This window comes from Nycticebus coucang, chromosome 6, assembly GCF_027406575.1.
Source record: "Nycticebus coucang isolate mNycCou1 chromosome 6, mNycCou1.pri, whole genome shotgun sequence".
NCBI lineage: Eukaryota > Metazoa > Chordata > Mammalia > Primates > Lorisidae > Nycticebus > Nycticebus coucang.
The window spans coordinates 135,657,964-135,682,109 of NC_069785.1; the positions used below are offsets into that span (position 1 = coordinate 135,657,964).

General features: G+C 50.5%; 1 protein-coding gene across 2 annotated transcripts in view; it reads right to left on the reverse strand.

Moving 5' to 3' along the window:
- Positions 1–24,146, reverse strand: part of FLI1 (Fli-1 proto-oncogene, ETS transcription factor) — a 115,087-nt gene that overhangs the window by 41,935 nt on the left and 49,006 nt on the right. Inside the window, exons 2-3 of one of the 2 annotated variants that reach the window (XM_053594550.1) lie at positions 12,402–12,613; positions 2,906–3,060 (exon numbers count right to left, since the gene is read on the reverse strand). In XM_053594550.1, coding sequence (XP_053450525.1) covers positions 2,906–3,060; positions 12,402–12,613 — 367 coding nt within the window. Of the gene's footprint in view, positions 1–2,905; positions 3,061–4,529; positions 4,622–12,401; positions 12,614–24,146 lie in introns of those variants that run through there. The other variant, XM_053594551.1, reaches the window with a different exon arrangement.

Sequence of the window (24,146 nt, forward strand, 5' to 3'; positions counted from 1 at the left end):
CTACTGACAGCCCTCGACGGGCCTGGCTCCTCCACCTTGCCTTGGCTTTTACGTGCGAGAATCTGGGTGGCAGAGGCTGAGTCTGCTCTCAAACACTTGGCACCAGCCTGTGTATCAGAGTGGCTGCTGGAGGAGCTGGCAAAAAGGAGGGGTTAGAAGAGGAGAGTTTGGGGTCCCAGGGTACAGACGACCACCGCCGAATGTCATACAACCTAAGACCCTGTACCTCGTGATGGCACGGATGGTGGGTGTTTACTACGTACCAGCTGCCCGCTCTGTGATTACGTCTTGCAATATCCTCATTTTACAGATGGAAAGTGGACTTTTGAAAAGCCAAGTCACTCGCCTAAAGTTACTTGGCTGAGTTGGGGTTGCGACTGGAGTCTTCACAGGCCTTTTTAGGTGAATGGTAGTCCCCCCAGGAGTTCCTGCTCCTCTTCCCACCTGCCTGGCCCCACCTGTGAGTTGCTCTGTTTTAATGTCAAAAGCAGTGCCTCTAAGGCATCACTGTACAAATAATGCATTTGTCTCTGTCCCAGATAAATTCCTCACTTTACCATACTCTTTTACTCTCCAGAAGCAATTAGGCATAGATCATTGGCAAATGGAAATAATTTTGCACCTTTTCAGAATTCTAAAGAAACATGTCCTGGGGGGAGTTGGATTATGTACAGATTATTTCATCCTTTACTTCTTCTAATTCCTGTTAGTACCCAAGGCCTCAAATTCAATTTAACACCATTTTTTTTAAATTTTAATATTTCATCTCCTGCTTTAGGCCCTATAACAATACCATTTCCCTCCCTCTCCAGAACAATGAATTATAAATCTTCCCTTCTGGATCACGCTAACTCTTGTAATGTGTTTCCTTGATGATTCAGTCTTCGTTTCTCCCCATCTGCACACAGCTGGTGATTAACTCGGGCCCACGTTTAAACTTGTCTTAAAATCCCGTCATAAATTCAGTCGGTTATTCCACTAATATTTCATTGCCCTGATTTGTGGACTTGCCCAAATGAGACTTTCTCTCATGTCCAGAAGGCTGACCTGGAAGAAGCCACAATGTCTGAGGATCTAAAAGATTAGCCCGAGGTACAATAATACAGCAAATCCCTAGCTCATACATTCACTGAACACAGTACTTTGAAAATTGTTGGTTATTAATTTATGCTATTTTCATTACTAGTGCCGTAGTGAACTTGGCCCACTGAAGGCTGTTTTGCTATTACTCCTTTTGAAAGCATTTCAAACACTGGTTGAGGGTTGTAGGATCAACTAGCAATCCGGACCCTTCTGACTTATTTCCAAGTCCCCTCCCAAAGAGTTAAATGAGATGGTGCCAACAGAGACATTCTCTGATCCCCTAACACTTCAGTCCCGGAAGATCTCCTGCCCGTGCTGGTAGCGGGGAGTTTGATGCCATCTGAGCGAAGACTCAGGGCTGCCTGGCTTTGCCTGGGAGAGTGTAAAGAGGCTCTACTCTGTCCGTTATAGCATGGTTTCACGGGCTGCCTTCTTCTAGGGAGGAGAGAGAAAGCACAGGCAGGCTGAAGACAGCTAGCTGGTCTCCTGAGGGAGGGGGGAGGTCCAACACGAAATGTCGCAAGTAACTGGGAGATGGAGCAGTTTACATGGTGCCGGGCACCTGGAAAGCTCTTGGTGATCAAGCTACTTTGCCTCTTCCTTTCTGTGGATTATACGCGTACACTTGCAGAAGAAGGATCTTAGAATTGCTGTATGAGTTGGTTTTGAGTCCTGTAGGGTGCAGTGAAATTCCTATCAGCCCTCCTCTCTCTTGTCTCACACTTTCCCACATCTTCCTGAAGCTGGCCGGGAATACGTGGGGCAGGACGAGACGCTGCACCCCATGGAACACACCCAGAGGGCCTGCACAGGGGGTCGGTACCAAATCCTGCCCATATACCAACACACAGATGCCTTCGGACTCCCTCTGAAAAAAAAGTCTAACCTCTCAACCTTCAGACATGACTGCATTCACTTTTACAAATACCCTGTTTCCCCAAAAATAAGTGTCTTATTTTAAGGTGTGCTCCCAAAGATGCGCTAGGTCTTATTCTCAGGGGACGTCTTATCTTTCCTGTAAGTAGGTCTTATTTTCGGAGGATGTCTTATTTTCGGGGAAACAGGGTAGGAGTTTTGCCTCTTTGGCAAAGTTACTTCGGAAAGGTCGGCTTTGCTGCCTGCCCTGCAATTCCCTTGTTCCTTCCACCTGGCCCCAGTTCTACATGGGGCACTTTTCAAACTCCCTTCTGATCCAGGTGGCTGAGCTTACTGAGGCAAAGTCTGGCCAATGGACCCGGGATTGAACAATGATTTTATTTTCTGTAACCCACAACACCAGTACCTAGGAAAAAGAAGCTATTTTTACCTAATGACATAACTTGTGCACACATGTCAAGGCGCTCCGTTCGTTAAATATAGTTATTTCTATTTTAAAACTGAAAGAGCTGGCTCTGGTTTTGGAAAGGTGGAACCCAGCAGATGCCAGGAAGTACACGCCTGAAGGGAGGGGCCTACCCTGCCACTGCCCTCCTCCTCATAGGCCAGGATGCCGTTTCTGGGTGTGCCAGGCTCCTTTTGGATGGGAGCAGCCTTGCCTCTGCCCTCAGTGTGGGCTCTGTCCTCGGGTACCAGGCCACCAATGGTGTGGTCTGTTTGAAGGGACGGGGATTCCAGAACATGCATGGTAGGGTCCTGGTGACATTTCGGATACTGTCTTGGGGGGGCAGCAAAGGAGGAAGGTGAGATGCAGCTTTTCTGATTTGCATTTCTGGGAGGGTGACAGGAGAGGGCTGAGATGTCCCCTGAGGCAGGCTACCCTGCAACTGTGGGCCCCCAGAGAGTGGGGATGTTCATACCGGCGGGAGCCTGGTTCCCAAAGTACCTGCGGGGACGATGACCCTCCGCTCGTTGGTGGTCATGTTGGGGGGAGGAGGGCCATTCTTCTCGTCCATGTAGCTGTTGTAGTTCATGGGGTTGGCCTCACCCCCGCCGATGAGCTTGCTGCACTTGCCGACGCTGCAGTCCACTGGAGACTCCCTGGAATAAAAGGACACACCCGGAGGAAGTTACGGACACGGCCGCTCACCTCAGCCCCAGAGGTCCGGCCACTCACCCTGAGGACGACCCAGAGCTGTCTCTCAGCCCCCTCGGCGTCATGATGGTGACAGTGGGGATGCTGCTGCTCTTTTTCTCTCCTCCACACTGCCACCAGTGTTCTCTCAAATCCCAGCCCCATCCTGTAATTATGCTACGGAGAAATGTCCGGCTGCTCCACAATGCCCTCAGACCAGAGTCTCAACTTCTTCACGTGGCCCTGTAGCCCGCCCTGGCTGACTGCAGCTTACATTTTTAGCCTCATTGCCCAGGCAACTTGGTCCTTGCTCCTGGACACACCTGCCCCACTGTCCCCCAGCACTTTGTGTCCACACTGGTTATGGCCTTGACACCCTCTGTGAGCCTTGCCTTGGTATGTACTCTCCCCTGCTGGCTTATGAGTTCCTTGTGATGGGTCATCACTTTGTTTAATCCAGCACCCTACCCAGTGCCTTATTGGTGGTGGTAGTGAGCAGCAAATGTTTCCCCAGTGAGTTATTTCTACTGCTTATATATCATTTTAATGCATTTCTCAGGCACTGTTCTGCTTCCCAGTGACCTTCCAGGATAGGCATGGCAAGGGTTCCATCTTTTTTTGGAAAAGGAAACAGAGAGGTGGGCTGGCTGGGCCAGGGTCACACAGCTAGTACAGGTGGAAGGCGGGACTCAGCTCTTCGGCATTAGGTTTCACTGTCAAAGCTCTCATGCAAAGGAGCTGGGTGGTGCATGAAGGAGGAATAGAATCCAGGAACTTTAGCCCGGTTGCGAGGCTGTGGCTCCCGTGGCATTCTGCAGCCCTGGCCAGAAAGCTCATGGGGGGGAGGGGGATATGGACATGCGCGGAGAGAAAGCAAATCACCCAACTTAGCCCTGAACTACATAGCCCAGTGGCATCTGGGATTTTGCAGCATTGGTGAGTGAGCAGCCATCGGAGAGCTGGGCTGACAGACACCCTGCCTGCGGCCACTGGGTGCCTAGGAGCAGGCTGGCATCACAGTGCGCACACCCCACCCAGTGGTGCACCTCCAGCGTGCTCAGGGGAGGTGCTGTCCCCCAGTGCCCAACTACTGCTCAGCCACTCTGGCAGCAGCAGGACCAAAGGGAGACGCTGGGAAGGCCAAGGAGAGGCCGCAGCTGTGGTTATGCCGAGCAGGAAGCATCGTCTGGCAGCCGGGGAGACAGCCAGTTCTCTCCAGAGCTCCAAACCAGGCCTTAAGGCCCAGGAGTTCAGATAAGGTTCAGATCACAGCCTTCCAACTCCGGCTGCATAGCCTCTCCAGATGTTTCGAGGGCCTGACTGCTGCCCTCCATTCCCTGCTGTGGGCAGGACCAGACCAGGGCAAAGCCTTGAGGAGCAGGGCTCTGCCAGAGAGCGCCCCGCCCATCCCCACAAGCAGGGGTGTGTCACTAACCCAGGAGAAGAGACAGCAGCCTCCGGCTTCCTGAGACTCAGGCAGGGCGGGGAGCCTGAGCACATTCAATAAAGAAAATTAAATGAATTTGTTTCTTAATCTGAAAGGAAAAAAATATTGAAGATCACTTATCATAGCTGGGAGATAAATGCTCCACTGAGATATTAGAAGTCAGACGGTAATTTTTTCCTGATGTCTTAAAGAGGGGAACATGGGCTGAAATGAAAATAAGATGTATAACTTACACATGTTAGAATTTAAGGTTTTACTATTCGCCTACTGTTTTTCCAGGCAGAGAACCAAGAACCAGCCGTCAGAGTCCCAGATTGTTGAAGGTTTAAATGTCCCCATGGCAGTCGGCGGGGAGGCGGTAGCACATCGGGGCTTTTCACCAGCGCTCGGCCCTTTGGCTTCTGCTGTGAAGGACTTGGCCTGTGATGAAGGTCCCAGTCAGCCCCGGAGCTGGCGTCTGGGCTGGGCTCTGGCCGGAGCGCCAGGTCCTCACACCCACCCTGAGCTGGCTGCAGGCCTGCACCGGTGCACACACACTCCAACCCACGGAACATGCATACACACGTGTACATGTGCTTCGACACACACAGGCATGCCGTGCACATTCCAGCACACACGTGCCCACCGCAGTCTGGAGGCCTTTCCCAGCACCCTTGTCAGTTGTGAAACAGCTGGAGCACGGCAGAAGTCTGAAGGATTAGGCTGGCCTGCGCCCAAGACAGCAAGGTTTGCACTGGCTGGGCGGCCGCTGGAGGACGTCCAGTGCCAGAAGGCGTGGGCAAGGGCCAGAGGTCTCTCAGAAAGCGTGATGTCGGCGGCCAGGGGATGGCAGGGAGGAGGCGCATGCTCCACGGGCCTCTCCTCTTTACGAACACGGGGGGTGAGGAGGGTGGGGGGAGATTTTTGAAAAATTCTTTTCCCCATCAGCTGGGGGAAAACTGACCTCTGAATTAAAAACTGACCTCTTGCCATGCAGAGAGGTCAGCACCTGAGCAGTCACTGAAATTAAGCGACCCTGTGTGGTTTGTGGCCGTGTGTGGTAGGCACAGACCATGGCAGGGCTGGTGCCAGGAGTGGGAAACATAAATCTGAAAAGACGGAACATTTCACGAAGGCTGCCTGATGCATGAGCTGGTGTGGAGGGGAGCCGAAAGTGCCTCAGGCAGGTTGGCGCCGAGGGAGGCCTGCACAGGATGGTGGGCACTGTCCGGCCTGCAGCCTCCTCATTGCTGACCCCAGCAGTTGATCTAGCTCTGCTTCCCTCTGCTATCCCTCCTCCAGCCCTGTGCACACCTGCTCTCCAGCTGGACAGGTGGTCTGTCTGGCTGCCCACCTGGCTGGGCATTTCTCTCTGTCCTCAGTCACAGGCCTTTGCTCAGGGTTTGCAGAGGGGTGTCCTAGGATGATGCATTGGCCCCCACCCTGGACCGTTATCCTTGCCCACTGGCCTTCCTTCTGTGACTCAGGGAGAGAAAGAAGGAAGGCCATCCCTTGCCAGGCTTCCCGCCATCCTCCCAGCTCTAGGGCACAGAGCCTCGGCCACAGGGCTCGAAGCTACTGCTGAGGGTGGGTACAGGTGAAGCAGCATAAAGGCTGCTCTTTAATGAGGCAGCTGGCGCCTGTGAAGAAGGCTGGATGAAAACAAGAGGGAAGGAAGGAGGGAGGGTGGAGTGTGGATCCAGATGAGGTTTTGCCGTTCAGTTTCCCTTCACGGCTGCTAATTTGTATTGAGACTTGTACTTACAGCCAGCATGGGGCTGGGGCAGCTGATAGCACTGGGACAGGGACAGGGGCAGGTGACCGGAGGGCCTGCAGCTGCACAGTGGAGCAGGGTGGAGGTGGCACTCTGAAGACATCCCTCAGCACAGCTCTGGGATGGAGATCTCGGGCAAGGACAACCAAAAGCCACCGTCAGGAGGCCACAGCAGAGCTGCCAAAGGCCCAGGACCTATGTCCTTCACAGTCACCACTGGACATAGACTCTTTGCTCTTTGGGTTCTGTTTCTGTGTGTTTAGTAAACATTGCTTAAAAAAAAAAAAAAAAAAAAAAAACTTCGAAAAGTGCCTTGCAGTCTGTTAGGCAATTAAAACAAGGTGCAAAATCTTAGGTGTTTGGATGAAAGGAGATTTCAAAGCCTCCTCCTGAAGATCTTGCCTTCAGACTCTACAAACGTCTTCTGCACTTTCTTATTCAACTCAGTGACTGAACTCTGGCTCCTTGGTCAGATCCACACAGCAGCAGCCCAGGCGCACTGTTGGGTGCACCATGTCCACGCGATTGGTCACATTAGGACCTACCCATGTGCCTTCCACATAGCACACACGTTGTACACAAGGCAAGCTGTCTGTGTCACCTTTAGGATTTCTGTAGAATTCATGCAGACATGTGACTTTTGCATTTGAAAAGGAGATGGAATAATTTAAAAGCAAATTTCAAGAAAAGAAAAAAATCCCCATTAAAAAAAACCTTGCCCCTGACCCCCCAGCTGTTTTCATCTCTGTATATAGTAGAAGCCGAGGGCTTGGGCAAAATCCTGAGAACGTCCAGGTCATGTGGGGGCATGTCTGACTGTGCAGGGGTCAGAACGTGGGAATTTAGGAAGGTGCTTTGTATTAGGGAGTCACAAGGGACAGGGCATGTGGGGTTGCTCTTTCCGTGGGAGGAATGTGAGTCTCTGGATGTCCAGTGCTTCTGGAACCTGTGGGCCAGGCCAGGGAGCATCGGGATAGCATAGCGTGGGACTCAGGTCCTCAATGCCAGGCACACAAGGGAAGCCCTGTTTCCTCTCGTAAGTTGATATTCTTTCCTTCACGGGATGTTTTCCTCAATCCCTGTGGCTGAGACAGGATGCAGCTGAGAGTTATTTGCAGACCACAGCTTGGATCAAGTAACTGAAGTCGACATCCAAGATGGAACCTATGGGCCATGCTGTTTCAAGGCAGGCCAGCCTAACAGAGTCAACCGCAACGGAAGACATGAAGAAAGACCAAGCAAACCTCCCCAAACACAGGCACACAGACTTCTCTGAGCTCCGCAGACCACACTCTCTGGGTTTGACCCTTTGCCCCGGGCCAGGTGGCTTGCTGCTGTGATGAAAAGCATTGCCGCTTCAGGCGCACCCAATACCTCCTTCCCAGCAGAGACACAAATATCTGTGGGGTCTCCAGTGAGTGTGAAGAAGTAATTCAGAAACCCATGTTATCAAAGAACTCGGAAGGAATGTCCTGTGAATTGCAAAACCTTCTGGTCTAGCACTGTCCAAAAGAAGTAGTAAGTGAGCCGTGCATGTCACCCACATAAATAATTTCAAATTTTCTGGCTGGGTGCAGTGGCTCAAGCCTGTAATCCTAGCACTCTGGGAGGCTGAGGCAGGAGGGAGGATTGCCTGGGCTTAGGAGTTTGAGACCAGCCTGAGCAAGAGCAAGACCCTATCTCTACTCAATATAGAAAAACTAGCCAGGTGTGGTAGGCACCTGTAGTTACCCAGCTACTTGGGAGGCTGAGGCAAGAGCCCAGGAGTTTGAGGTTGCAGGGAGCTATGACGCCATGGCACCTCTACCCAGGGTGACAGACTGAGACTTTGTCTCAAAAAAATAAAATAATAAATATATACGTTTTTGAGCTGCATTTTTTAAATTTAAAAAACTGGATGAAATGGATATTAATAAAATATTAAAATACATTACTATATTAACTCAATATAGCCCTCAAATGATAAAGGATTATCATTTCAGCACTATCAATGAGATATTTTACATTTTTTCACCACATTAAGTCTTCCTAATCCAGTATTATTTTACCTTGAGCACACTCAACTTTGGTCCAACCTTTCCAGTGCTCAGTGGCCATTGTGGCTACTGCACTGAACAGTGGCTACTGCACTGAACAGCATGGCCCAGCATCCCAAACTGGACACGCTGCCTTGTTTTTCTTGTCGAAAGTTAGGCAGCAACCTCACCTACCTTTTATTATGGTGAATTATCCCTTTGCAAATGATTAAATCGTATACAAGTAATAAAGTGCCATCATCAGTAACACTCAGAAGGTACTAGAAGCCCAGCGTTCAGACTGAGAGACTCAAATGGCCTGGCATCTATATAATCACATTATTTTTGCATAAATAATGGGATTTGACATGGTTCCACCATAAGCAAAGACTTTTTTTTTTTGAGACAGAGTCTCACTGTGTCACCCTCAGTAGAGTGCGATGGCGTCACAGCTTGCAGCAACCTCAAACTCTTGGGTTTAAGTGATTCTCTTGCCTTAGCCTCCCAAGTAGCTGGGACTACAGGCGCCTGCCACAACACCTGGCTAATTTTTTGTTGCAGTTGTCATTGTTGTTTAGCTGGCCCGGGTTGGGTTCAAACCTGCCAGCCTCAGTGTATGCGGCCAGCACCCTACACACGGAGCCACAGGTGCCGCCCCAAGCAAAGACATTTTTCTAAAACTCTTTGTTCCCTGCTAGCCAACTGGCCCAGCTTGTATGTGAGCACTTAGGGAATATTTATGAGATGCTGGCAATGGCTGGGCCCACCCTGCTTAGTTCTGAGAGTTCCCTGGATCATCTTGTTTCCCCAGGGTCTTTTCTTTTTTTTGAGACAGTCTCAAGCTGTTGCCCTTAGTAGAGTGCCATGGAGTCATAGTTCACAGCAACCTCAAATTCTTGGGCTCAAGTGATCCTCTTGCCTAAGTTTTTTGTTTTTTAGTAGAGATGGAGGTGGGGGGGGGGCCTCACTCTTGCTCAGGCTGGTCTCAAACTCGTAAGCTCAAGCGATTCACCCACCTCAGCCTCCCAGTGTGCTAGGATTACAGGTGTGAGCCATGGCGCCTGGCCTACATCAGTCTTTCTGAACCTGTTGTGTCTCCTGCTGATGCTCTGGGTCAGGACAGGCAAATCAAAAGCAGACAGGCTGCTGCTGGGTGCCCCTGAAGCCCAGTTACTACCCTGACTTTCACTGACGTACTCAGGCAGCCTCCCACAGCCGGCTTCTGGTGCGACCACAGCCAGTCTGAGCTGGCAAGTGGGTTCTGAAAACTGATTTTCCTGGGGTACCTTCTGCCTGGGATTCGTATCCTAGAGTTTGAGGCTTCTCCAGAAGCTGGGGCATGAGTGTGAGCACTGAGCACCTGCTCCACACGAGAGGGCTAACCTGGCAGGCATGGGTCTCTGTCCTGGTTGTTCACTGAACACCTGCATGACTTCAAATAAGCAGCTTCACCTACCAGTGTGTTTAGCTCCTTCTTTCAGTAATTCATTTAACGACTATGTAATGAGCACCTATCATGTGGCCAGCATGGCTCAGTAAACAAAAGCCCAGCCCACATTTCTGTGGGGGAGGGACAAGAACTCCAGGGATAATCCAGGCAGGGCCAGGAGCCAGCAGGTGCAGTTAAGGCAATGCTCAGAGTTGGATGACCAGATGGAGTAGGGTGTTCCAGAAGGAAGGATCCGGGGAAGAGACTCTGAGGTGGGACCCAGGAGCAGCTGGAGTCTCAGGAGGCTGGTGTGGAAGCTGGACGTGGGATGAAGAGGGTTTAGAGAGGAAGTTGGAGGGCTGGCGCTAAGGACTTTGAATTTTGTCCTAAGCCATTAAAGGGTTTTGAGTAATATAATGAAATATTTGAAGGATGAACCTTTGCTGTTTGGAGAACAATCTTTAGGAAGATGAGAGGAGACGGGGAGAGGAGGATGCCCAGGAGAAGCCTAGAAGAGAAACTGCTGGCCCAGGGTGGGGGCCGGGCAGTGGAGGTTGGGGTGGGGGAGGATTCAGGCTACAACAGATCAAAGAATATCCAACGGTGGGGATTTGGATTTTCAACAAGCATCAAAAGCTCCTGGAGGCCAGGCCAGGGTGTGAAGCATTGCTGAATAGGCCTCCTCACCTAGTGGGTGTTGGCAGAAATGAGATCACCAGGCAAAAGCATTGCACATGTAGAGGGGGCCTGGGAAAGCTGCCTCCCAGGGGCACACGGTCCTGGGGCAGGAAGCTTCCCCTCCTCGGAGCCTTAGCAAAGGCCAGCTTGCCCTCCTGTGGAACAACAGAGTTCCAGTATCTACATCACAGGACAGTGGTGGGGAGCAAATGATAATATGAAAAAAATGTTCAACAATTCATTCCCCATGACTGTTAGGAACTATGGTGTCACTAGCATTGTCTCTGGAGAGAAGGTCCTTTGAGGGGCTCAGAACCTCTGAGCCTTCCTGAAATCCTAGAATCCTAGAAATTCTAGAATCTGGGAAGGTGGCTGAGATCCCAGGGGGCTGGTTTAGGTTAGCGGGATGGAGCTGTGGTAGGGCTGGGAGTTTCCACAGGCAGGTCTGAGACCACGGCTGCTCCAGGCCTCCCCTGCCAGGCACGCCCCTCCCTGATCACTCCTCCATCTGGGCAGTTTCCCTCCGTGGTCCTCACCCACTTTGCAGTTAGGACTCCTTAGAGATTATGTCCAATCCTAAATTCCAGCCCTAAAATATTATCTGAGCTTCTGTCTCCAAAGCCAGGTCGACAATGTTCTCTGGATGTTCTACTGATTGTTCACAACGAACGAAGGGAACGCTGACGGCCCTCCAGGGCATCCCTCTCCCACCTTCCCGGGCGGCTGACGGCACCATCTTTCAAAAGTCCAGGCTTCACGCACCCTGATTCTTTCCTCTCACCTGAGCAAAACTTACTCCCCTAAGCCCCGTTAATCAGCTCATTAATATGACCCTCATGTATTTATCCTTCTAAATCTCCATATTCATTGCTGTTGCCTTAGTTCAGAACATCACTATTTCTTATCTGGGATGTTTTACTAACTTTTAGTTTGTCTTTCCGACTGTCCGTCTTCACCCTCTGTATGACTGCTGCCTTCTAGTCTTGCTTCACAGCTGTGACGGTGTTAACGGTCACACCTGTGCTTAACGTGGCCTTCTGCCTGCGTGACAAATGACACTCGCTCTCAGCCTGCCATCCGGTGCCTTCTCTCACCTTTTTTTCTGTCTCTTTGTGCCTGGACCCCATGGATTCCCTGATATTTGGAGAACGAGACTGATATTCACTCTCTCTTAGACCTTTGCTCGTAATGACGACTGTCACCATCGTGCACTCTCCTGGGTCCTTTTCCTACAGTGTTGGTGACACTACAGTGATGGCCTATGAAGAGGGGACTACTCCATCTTGGAGGAGGAGGAGGAGGAAGCTGTGCTCGGAGGGATTTAGAGAACTCCCCCACGGGGAGGGAAGGAGGCTGGACCAGAAACCCAGGCTCCTCGTCCACCCGGCCCTGCTCTTCCTTCACCCGGTGACTTCCTCTCCCTGGGCTCTTGGGTCCCCATTTCTAGAAGCAAAGACCTGACCTGCCCCGACCCCACCTCATTCATGCTCACTCACTGGTGCCTGCTTTCTGCCCGTGTAGGGAGACCCCAGAAGTCTCCATCTTTCCCACCACTTCTCCACTTCCACTAAAGAATGGTTTGGCCATCATGGCTCTGCTGAGACCCACCCTGAGAGACTAAGTGTCTCCAACAGGACAGGGAAGAGCATCTTACTGCTGAGTTATCCCCAAGAGGAGCTGTACCAGGGCCAGGGGCCCACACAAAACCCCCAGTATGTTCTGCACATGTCTGCATGGGGTCTTGGGCCTGTCACCTGGCCTCTGAAGGTTACACAGGCCCCAGAGAGGCAGGTGGGCTTCCTGGCCTACTCCACCCCAGCCGTCAGTTCCCTGGTCTTCTCTTGCCTCAACTGTCTAGGGACTGATTCAGACATTCTGGTCTGTGCCAGGGAGCCATCTGCGGTGGACGCCCTCAGCACCAGGTGCCCCTGGCACAGCTCCTCCGACCGACCTCCTAGAGCCCAGCCCTACCAGCCCCGGCTTACCTGGACCCGTTCATGTGGTCATACTCCCGCTTGACGTTCACTCTCACCGGCTGGTTGATCCACTCCTGCTGCGGCGGGAGGGGGTTGATTTTGTGGGTCTGCCCATAGTCAGGACTCCCCGAGGCGGTCATGTCGGCCTTGGGGAGGTGGGCGGCCGCTCCGTACGCCGAGTCGAAGAGGGACTGGTCGTCGCTTACCACCGACAGAGCCTCCTGCAGGGCCAAAGAAGACACAGAGAACCCAGTGTCACTCCTCACCCAAGCAAGTGGCACTCTCACTTTGAGCTGATAGGGTAGCACCTGGGCTGCCTGGAAATCCCAACTGTGCCCCAGCTGACCGATCACAATCCAGGGGGCAGATGTGCCCTCATGTAAACTTGATGGGTCCTTCACAGCTTACTTGCATGGAGAAGGAGTGTGGGCAGGGGGAGTGGGGGTGGGAGACCCCTAGAAGTGGGTTCATTTGTTGGATTTAGAGATTGGAATCTCTGAAAAGGAGGGTGGGGAGGGGGAGGCCAAGAAAACAGCTCCTGACGTGGAATATTGTGTCAGGGTGCAAGCGCTGGGCTCTCTCAGGTGCTGACAGAAATGCAACTTACTATGACAGCCATGTGGCGGAGTCCAGCAAAGGAAGGGAAACACAGTCCAGCCCTTACTTTACAGGTGAGGCCAGCGAGACCGACCAGAAAGGTTAAATAAATGCCGGGCTCAAGATCACAGAAAGAAAGGCGGGGCCCAGGGCTGTGGCTGGGTCAGTTTCCGTTTCCATGCTGGCAAATACGAATAGGTATAGCTTTTTGACAGAATTGACAGGTGGCCCTAAGGGGATCTGAGGCAGGGGTCTGGCTTGTAAGCATGCTCAGCAGTTTGCTGAGGGCTCTCCTGGTGTGCTGGACAATCTTACAGGTAATGGTTTTGATGATTGGATCTGCCGAGGGAGGAGGGATGAACCCAGGTATGGGTTCTGCCGTCTGGGAGGAGGCTGCGTCCCCCCACTCATCTGTCCCATCACCTGACTCAGGTTTGATGTTTGAAGCTCATGGATTAAGACAGGGAGGTTTGTCCTTTCCTGAGATCTTCTACTGATCAAAGCATGGTGATAAGATCTCCTGTTATTCCAAGTTGCACTATATCACAGGGACCCACAGTCAGGGACTGGGGTGTAGTGTTCACTTTAGTCACGTAATTGCCCCAAGTTAAGTGTGCAGCTTTTCAGAAAAGGTGGTAGTTTTCAAAGAAAAACTGGAAAAATTAAATTCAACAGTTTAATTCGGCAAAGAACAGTTTGGGAACCTGACAGGTCCCAGAACCAGCATCCATGCCCAGTGACCTGGGGTTGCCAAATAGTTGGATGATATTTATGGATAAGGCAAAGGGAAGTGACATCTAGAAAAGGGAAACGGGGCACAGAAACAGCCCAATCGGTGACAGCGCCACATTTGCCTTTTGTGAACACGGTTTGAGCAGTTGGCTGCCTGTGATTGGCTAAAAATCTGATTGGTACAAGAGTGGGCTATCGTCTGGTTACAGTTCATCAGGTATGGAGAACCCTCAGGCCGACCTTTCACATAGGTAAGGAGGCAACTTTAGGCTAAAATTAATTTAATAGTAGTAATCTATAGTTGATCTATAATCTATATAATCTATAATTATATAACCCACGGTTATGATGAATAGAAGGAATAATACATGAAAAATGCTTAGAACAGTGTCTGGCACGTGGTAATACTGAACCCACATTAGCTGTGGTAATTACTAGTATGTAAAGATTCTCTTAGGCACCTGTCATGTGCTGACCTTAGTCTCTCCCAAATTCCTGTGCTGAAGCACCGGCCCCCAGAACCTTGAAATGAGACTACTGGGAGATGGGGCCTTTAGAGAGATGAGCAAGTTGGAATGAGGCTGCTAATGTGGCCCCTTACCCTGTATGACTGGTGGCCTTATATGAGGAAATACAGATACGTGGGGGGCAGGGAGAAGATGTCACTGCAAGCCCAGGAGAGAGGCCTCAGGAAACCAGTCCTGCTGGCACCCTGCTCTGGGACTTCCAGCTTTCAGAACTGTGAGCAAATGATTTTCTGTTTCTTGAGGCACCTGGCCTGCGGTGTGTTGGTCTGGAGGCTCCACACATCACCTTTACTTGAAAATGCAGTGGCAGATGAGCAGCACCTTTCCATCTGAGATTTGCCAACCTTTGTTGCATAATTCACATTCCTGACTTGACTATCTCCTGCAGAACAAATGTCCTCTGTACACCTGCAGAATTACAACCTGCCCCACCGGCCAATGCTCACCCCCCACCCCCATTCTCTACCCTAGCAGGAGAAAAGCCACGCTTCAGGGAGAAAGGCTCTCCTGCGCCTGGTTCCTGCTGTTGAGACGTACTTAAGGAGTCTGCTTCAGCAGCAGAAGGCTCTGGATGGCGTGAATGTCCCCAGAGACGCATCAGAACTGAGATGCCCACCCAACGTCGAAGGGCTCTCAGCCCTCCATGGAGACTTGGGATCTGGAGTCTACTGGGATCCTTCTTTGTCCCCCCTCCCAATGTCCCTGTGTAGTGTTCAGAGGGAAGCAGTTACTTCTTGGAGCCATTTTTCTGTTATTGTTTTTTTTTTTTTTTCTTCATTTGTCTGTTATTGTATCAGCCTTCCATCTCAGTTAGGGCTCAGCCCTGACTCCAGATTCAAAGCAAATTTTGAACTATTACCTGGTACAAGTTTCTAGGTTGAAACGTGGGGCACTGTAACCTTTCAGAGGCCTGACCCTGAACCATGAAATTCCCTGGGCTCTACTAGTAGAGGCTGGATACTACTTGGGACCGGATGTGCCCTTGTAGTGATAAAAAGAAAGACCCTCTAGCACAGTTCTGTTGCAAAAAGAGCTTACATCTAAGGCCCTGGGTATTGGCTTCTGTTGGGCAGAGTGGCTTACGTTCTTGGTTAATTATCCATGAATTGTGGAGTTTATAGTAAAATAATTTCTTTCACCTCTATCTTCTAGGTTACTGGGGAAGATGATGATGGATAGCAGAGGCAAAGAGGCCTGGCATGCAGGACTGGGTACAGGAATGTTCTGGCAAAGGGTGCAGGGTCGCTACCGTCATGATCAAGAGGGCGGGGCCAAGCGACAACAGAAGGCCGCTGAGCAATTCCCAGCAGACGAGCCAGTGGTACACAGCGGAGAGGTTGCAACAGAGAATGGAGAGGATGGAGCTGAGGCCTCTGAGGCAGACCTTGGAGAGACTTCCTAAGGACATGGATGGTACATAGTGAGAAAAAATACATTATGGGACAGAGTGTAGGTATCAAGGGTACAGAACCAGTCTGAATTCATTTTGGAATAACAGTTTCTTTTAGAATATAGCTCAGAGTCAAAGGGAACTCCAGTGAAGGGGAACGTCACAGGAAGACAGCGCCCTGAGTCACCCCAGAGGGCCTCACACTTCCGTCTGGTCTGCGGCCCTTTCCTCCTGGGCCGCACACCTGCACACACCTCCCTGGTTCAGCCCGCAGCACCCTCCCTGGCTAGGTCCTGCTCCCTTACCCGTGCTGAATGCCAAGTGTGAATACTGCTGTCTTGCTATGACAACCCTGCTCAAACTCCCCCAAGGGCGCCCTAGAGCTCCACCACAGCACATCTGCTCCCAGCCACTTACTTTCCAAAGGTCAGCTGCCCACCTCCCACCCTTACGTTTCACCACTTCCCTTTACTGCCACCTCTGTCCAATTCTAACTGCCAAGCCCTGCCCTGGTGTGGTTCCGTATCTTCATCCTGCCTGTGCTGTGGCTGTGAGTAGCCTTTGACCTTGATGCACGCTCACTCCTTACCATTGTGTGAGACCTTCCCCACCTGGTGCAGGCTTCCCTGGCAATGCCCTCTGACTCATGGAGCTTTTAAAAGCCTAGTGAGCACTCGGCTTGGGTATGTGTGTGCACACCTCCTGTTTGCAATCATTGGTAGACAAAGAGTTTTTTTGTTTGTTTGTTTGTTTTTCCTGTAACAACATGGAGAAAAGAATTGGTGGCTTGGGAAGAGAGAGAAGGTGAAGGAGGAGGTTTCTTGTCTGGCGCACTGGACTGAATTTGAATGCCCAGTGTGGGCTGCGGAAGGGAGGTGAGGGCCACGAAGCAGGAATAAAAGATGGGAGAGTTGGGGCCCAGGTGGAAAAGCTGAGTGGGAGAGGAGAACGTTCCTACCGGTTCTGCAAGGACATAGCACCCCATTTGCCACTCAGGGCTGAGAGCTTTGGGAGCACCCCTAGACTCCGCCCTTGGCAAGCACACGGCCACTTTTATAATGGCAGCGACAGCTGGGGGCCTTCTCCAAACTGCTTTGGGGACAGTGGGCCTCGATGAGGGAGAAAGGAGCAAGGCCAGAGACACATCTTCAAGTGGAATGAGCCTGGGTGATGGCAACTGACCATCGTGTCATCGTGGGGACTTGCAGGGGTCACGATGGGGTGGGAAAGGTGACGTGGGTGCCAGCACCGAGGTGCTGCTGTCCACGGGGAAGCCGCAGAGCAGACAAACATGTTGGTCACACCCTTGAGCTTGTCACACAGGGAGCTGTTGCTACTTCATTTGTATCTGACAAAGCTCTTTACTTAAACTCTTAAAATGTTTAAAGCTTCAGCCTGGAACTCTTTACAGCAATGTGCACCTTGCTGGTGTTCAAGAACTTTCTACTGACGAATCGTTAGTGTTTAACTTTGGGATGACAGACTTGGGGCGGAAAGGATACGAAAGTGAGTTCCCCAGTGAGTCTCAGATGGTCCCCTGTCTCTGAGGACTTTGCTGTTCCTGCTGACTGGGGACACTGATACTTTCATTCAAGGGAAGAAAAGTTGTTCTCTAAAAGACTCATGGAGCCCACCTGCTAAAGACCATGTTACATACACAACTACAGAGCAATATCATTTATGAGCACAGATACAAAAATCTTCAACAAAATACTAGTAAACAGAATTCAATAGCACCTCAAAAAGATAAATTTGCCATGTTCAAGTGGTGTCACCCCAGGAATGCAAGTAGGGTTTAACATACACAAATGAATAAATGTCATTCACCACCTAAAGAGAAACAAAAACAAAGATTATATGATCATCTCCAGAGATGCAGAAAAACGATTTGATAAAATTTAACACTATTCTTGATTTATAAAACCCTGAACAGACTAGGCACTGAAGGAATAATAATGATAATAAAAGACCATGTTACATGAAACCAACCTCAAAGTGAGGTAGACAGGAGGGTGCGCTCCCAGCCCTGTGTGGTACTCAGCTTTGGGGGCCCTTCTTGACCCACAATTATCCCTGTGAAAGGAAGCCCTGAACTGGCTTGGTAATTGGATTCTGAGAAGCACTTTGCTTTGCAGGATGCTGGAAAGGCTAGGTCTGAAGGTCAGGATGCCCGGTTCCTCAGCCGCTTAGTCCTGGATGCAGAAGACAGTGGTGCCCACGGCCCCTTTACCAGACAGCTCTGCAAGGGCCCTGCTTGGGCAGCAGTCTGAGCTCTGAGCTAAAGCAGGAGACTCACATTTGCCCATGAAAATGCTTCCTCTCCAGAACCGCCCTGCTGGCCTGAGCATCAGGAGAGCTGTACCCTTGGTAATGCACCTGCCTGACGGGGCTCCCCTGCTCACCCAGTGGAGGGTAGGTGTCTTTAGCGCATCGCTTATAATACACCATGTGTTATTATAGAAAACAGAGAGATATAATTAGTGGACAATTAGCAAAGTACTTATTAAATGTAAAACACTGTTTACCTAAATAATCTAATGCAATCTTCCAGGCAATTCTGTGAAGGATGTACTATTATCATTATTTTTTTACATGAGAAAATGGATATTCAAAAAAGTGAAAATTCTCAGCCATACAGTAAATGAGTGTGATCTGGGATTCAAATCTACCCAAGCTCATGGCCACTACTATTCGCTCATTTCTTCTTGTGAATTTTCTGTACAATCTCTTGGAAGGGGAGTCTTGTATTTATTATAATTTAGAGCACATCTTTGGAGCCAGAGAGATTTGAGTTCTGATCCAAGCTCCATCAGTTGCTCACCAGGTAACTAGCAGCATTTATTTTTATGCTTGTGAATGTCATTTTCTTATTTGTAGAATGGAGTAGTAAGAATCTAACCTGGGAGATTTAGAATAAAGACAAAATGAGATGTACCCCAAATTTGGGGGACGTAGTAAGTACTTAAACATTTTTAAAAAACATAAATGAAGCCCAATGCTGAGAAATAGCACGGGAACCAGTGGGCTGGGGATGGGTGGGGAGGAGGTTTAGATAAAGCCAGAGAGGCTCCTCTCTCTCCCCCAAGTTGGTTGTTTAAAAGGTTCAAAGTTAGAGGGTTTGGTGATAATAGTTAGATTCTGAAAGGCAACTCCCAAGGGCTTCTGAAGAACAAAGCCCTTTTCACTAATCTGCGTTTTCATTCTTTGTTTTTGACACGGGTGTTGTTCCTCTGTGGGCTCAGCCCTCTCAGACACTGCAGTAGCCCCGCCGGCCAGAAAAGGAGGCACATGTTACCACGGTGATGACAATACCAGGTGGCCAGCACCTACATACCACACGCTCATATCACGGGCTGGGCGCACGTTATGCACACTGTACGTGTATGAAGAATGCCCTTTGTATGTCCGTGAACTCACTAATGAAAAAACCTTCATTTACTTTTGGTATTTGTTATATGTGCATATATGTATTTTTCCCCCGTTTTAGTCTCACAGATGTATCTTCCAACATTTGTTTTCCTTAGATTAGCCTAATACCATTTTCCACGTGCACATCATTGGGTGGTGGGGTGTGGTCGGAGCACGGCTACATGGTGGCCCGGCTGGTACTGAGGATGGGCCAGCAATGGCATCTCCAAATCACTTTGCTACAGCAGAGACCGCAAAGCCTCCAGAGGGGTGAGGGAAAGTGAGCTCTCCAGGAAGACAGGAATGACGTTTCTGTCACTGTCCCCTGGGCAGGACAAGCGCACAGGGCTCACAGCTCTGAATCAAAGAGGAAAATCTGGATACCAGCACGGATGGGAGACCCTGGCCCTCTGCTCGTCCTCACGCTCAGGCTGAGTTTTTTCTGATGTAGGAATGACCATGGATTCTGAGACGCACTCCTCCTGCCCCGCTGTACCCTTCCCTTCCTTTCCCTAATCCTTCCCTGGGGACAGTTTTCTGTGGTCGGTGACCTTTGCTGGAGGCAACGGGTGAAAGGAATGTTGAAGGCAGCTGGACCAAGTTCCCTGCTGCTGCCCGCTCAGTGGGACCCTCAGCTGCTCCCAGACCGGACTCTGGAAAGCAAAACTTGGGCATATCTGTTACCCACGGTCACCACAGGGAGCACACAGACTTTGGCTTTTTATTACATTCTTTGCATAATGACAAGAAGTCCCTTCTTTTGCCAGCCAGAGAGCACGGGAAGGGCAGATAAAGCTCACGGGCGCAAGGCCGTCTGTCTTCTGCTTTTGGAAGCAAGGGGTGTCCAGACTGGGGTAGATGTCACTCCAAATCACGTCTGAAGTGCCAAGAGGGGCGGCTGCCTGTCACTAGGTCACACCTTTGCTTCTTACCCCTCCATGTGCCCATTTCTCGCTCATTATTCCCATCCCATAGAGGGTGGCGGGGGCAAAGAAAAAGCAAGTTTTACGGAAAGTTGGATGAGGGGACTCAGCTCTGAGTACCGACTGTACAGTCTTATTTTCCCCAAACGGCTATTGAAATACTCCGAGTCTTTGTCTCTCTCCATCCAAAGGCAGGGTTTACTTCCTTTCCCTTGGAGCCCAGAGGAAGCTTTGTGCTTGCCTCAACAAACGCCCTTGCCTGACCTTCAAGAGTAGGTGATAAAAGGCATTATTACTTCCACCTGCTTCTGGTTCTCTCCTGGGCCTCCAGTCCTTGGAAATCAGCCACTGTGCTGTGCAAAAGCCCAAACTAGCCCAGGCAAACTGTACGGAGAGGCCCACGGAGAGAAACAGAGGCCACCAGCCCACCGCAGCCCCAACCTCCAGACTTGAGTGACAGACCTTTGGATGACGGTTGACAGATCTTGTGAGTGTAATAGTTGGTATATGACATTATGTTTTCAGGTGATTTCTTATAAAGCCACAGCAACTGGGACATCTCCTATCACTTTAATCAGCCATTAAAGAACCAACACACAAAGTTTGTGGAGGTGACTGAACGTCTTATCTCTGTGGTTACTGATCCTGGCTGGCAGGAATTGGCACCACGAGCAAATAGATGGGAAACTGAGACACAGAGCAAAACCTAACTTTTCTAGCTTCTTACAGTAGGGAGAAACAATGCCAGCCGCGAAGCCTAACTCCTACAGCGTCCACGTCGTGGACTCACCCCTAACTCTTACAGTGTCTACACCGTGGAATTACCCCCAACCCCTACAGCATCCACGTCGTGGAATCACCCCCTAACTCCTACAGCGTCCACATCATGGACTCACCCCTAACTCTTACAGTGTCTATGCTGTGGAATTACCCCCAACCCCTACAGCATCCACGTCGTGGAATCACCCCCTAACTCCTACAGCATCCATGTTGTGGAATCACCCCCTAACTCCTACAGCATCCACATTGTGGAATTACCCCCTAACTCCTACAGCGTCCACGTCGTGGAATCACCCCCTAACTCCTACAGCGTCCACTTCGTGGAATCACCCCTAACTCCTACAGCATCCACGTTGTGGAATCACCCCCTAACTCCTACAGCATCCACGTCGTGGACTCACCCCTAACTCTTACAGTGTCTATGCTGTGGAATTACCCCCAACCCCTACAGCATCCACGTCGTGGAATCACCCCCTAACTCCTACAGTGTCCACGTCGTGGAATCACCCCTAACTCCTACAGCATCCACATTGTGGAATTACCCCCTAACTCCTACAGCGTCCATGTCGTGGAATCACCCCCTAACTCCTACAGCGTCCACGTCGTGGAATCACCCCCTAACTCCTACAGCGTCCACGTCGTGGAATCACCCCTTAACTCCTACAGCGTCCACGTCATGGAATCACCCCCTAACTCCTACAGCATCCACGTCGTGGAATCACCCCCTAACTCCTACAGCATCCACGTCGTGGAATCACCCCCTAACTCCTACAGCATCCACGTCGTGGAATCACCCCCTAACTCCTACAGCATCCACGTCGTGGAATCACCCCCTAACTCCTACAGCATCCACGTTGTGGAATTATCCCCAACCCCTACAACATCCATGTTGTTGAATTACCCCCTAACTCCTACAGCATCCACGTTGTGGAATTATCCCCAACCCCTACAACATCCATGTTGTGGAATTACCCCCTAACTCCTACAGCATCCACGTCGTGGAATCACCCCCTAACTCCTACAGCATCCACATCATAGAATTATCCCCTAACTCCTACAATAACCACGTCATGGACTTATCCCCTAATTCCTACAATATCCATATCATGGAATTATCCCCTAACTCCTACAGCGTCCACGTCATGGAATTACCCCCTAACTCCTACACTATCCATATCGTGGAATTACTCCCTAACTCCTACAGCGTCCATGTCATGGAATTACCCCCTAACTCCTACAATATCCATGTCGTGGAATTACCCCCAGACAATCAACAACAAAATGAGCAACAGCAAACAAAACTCAAACAAGGACCACTTTTTTAAATTAGAAAGAACAAATAGAACATGAGTTTCCACAGAACTTCTACAATCAATATTTCATTTAGGCTTGGCAGCTATAGCACAGTGGTTACAGGGCCAGGCACATGCACCAAGGCTGGGGGGTTCAAACCCGGCCCGGGACCTGCTAAACAGCAATGACAACTGCAACAACAACAACAAAAAGAAAAATAGCCAGGCGTTGTGGCAGGTGTCTGTACTTGGGAGACTGAGGCAAGAGAATCACTTAAGCCTAAGAGTTTGAGGTTGCTATGAGCTGTGATGCCACAGCACTCTACCAAGGGCGACATAATGAGACTCTGCCTCAAAAAACAAAAAATCTCATTTAACCTCTCAAAACTTGAGTTAGGATCCTTGTATTATTGAAGAGGAAACCAAGGCTCTCTTTTAACCTCTCAAAACTTGAGTTAGGATCCTTGTATTATTGAAGAGGAAACCAAGGCTCACAGAGGAGTGAGTCTTGCCTTATGTCCCACTGCCAGTGAGTCTGTGGCTGCGCAAAGCTCACGCTCAGTCCCCAGACCATTTCTAGCTGGTCATCTCTATACTAGCGCTGGCCACACAGCCAAATCCACCACGGAGCCCCAGAATGTGCGGCTGATTTAAAGTCATCTTATTGAACATAATCCCTCCTCCCAAGGCTCATCCCCCCAGCAGTTAACTCTGCACTTAGTGGGGAGGGGACTCTGCTATGGGTGACCCAGAGAAACAGCCAAGCTGAGTGCCTAGGAGACGGAATCGGAATTGCAGGAGGAGAAAGCACTTTGTCTCATGGTGCTTAAAAATCAAGGGTATGGGCCTGAATGAGCTCAGAGCAGAGCATCTCCGAGGGCTCCGAGGCTGCCGTGTCACAGAGTCCCCAGCTGGGCCTTCTGCTCATCTCAGCCTCCCCTCAGCTCCAGGTCTTCCATGGGTATCTACCTTCACCTGTTAACTTTGAGAGTTCACAGTCACTTTTTTGACCATAACCACATTTAAAGGGCATCTCTAAAGATCAAAGTTGAATTCGCCTCCCACAGAGAATGATTTTACTGCTGAAAAGAAAAAAGTGCTGAATCTGGAAACTCACAGAATGAGAGACAGAAGGCCTGTCTGAGCCCCAGGAAGAGAAAACTTGATAGTATGGTTTTCTTTCTGTATCTTTGCAGAAATTAACTTTTTCTAGGTGACAGAGGAAACCCCAATGTGCATAATTTCTTCACATTGGACCCTCCAGGACCAACCTTCTCTCAGATAATAAAGGGGTGACCTGACCACTATGGTGGCCCCACAGTGTCAGAGGGCAAGACAGAATGAAGGTGAGATGTGGAGGCTACTAAGGTAAAAACTTAGATGGTCTCTTCTGTAAGACAGAGCCGGTATTCTCCTGCCAGTCCTCAAGGGTGGGAAGGGTTAAGTAGAGTCCTCTCTGGCTTGAAAGGGTGATGATTAGAAGGGAGGCACAAACCCAGAGGGTGATGCTGTGGGCTGCAGTCGGGGAAGGCCACACAGCCTCACCAGCAGAAGTGGTGTCCCACAGATTTTGCCTCAAGTCTCTATTCTCCCTGGAGTGGCTGCCCCAGTCATGAAAAATTCTGGGACCCTGTTACCGGGTGCTGCATTACCAATGCTCAAGTCCCCTTCCACTCCTCTGCCCCTATGCTGTAAGGATTGCTAAAGAGCCAGTGGTGGGTGCGGTGGCTCCCCCAGGACCCTTGCTCCAGGACAAGGAGCTGGAGTGCTGGTGCTGTCCCTTACCGGTTGTTACCAAGTTTCCCTGACACGGGGAAAGGCTTACTGGTCCCGGCAGCAGTGCCACACTGGCATGGGTGAGGGTCTGGGTTAGGCTGGGGGCAGCCTCCTTCCTGCACAGGGCCCTGGCCTGGCAGAAGACGAGGTCCCACTGTCTTCACCCTGCAGGCCACTGCTGTCAAGTTCTGTTCTGACAAAAGGCACCGGCTACCACCTGCCAGCGGGGCAAGTCACCTCATCCTGGACACTGTAAATCATCTTCTACTGAAGTTTTCATGCTCCTTGAAGATGACAAATGGCCAGACTTCCCTGACCGCAGAGGGCTG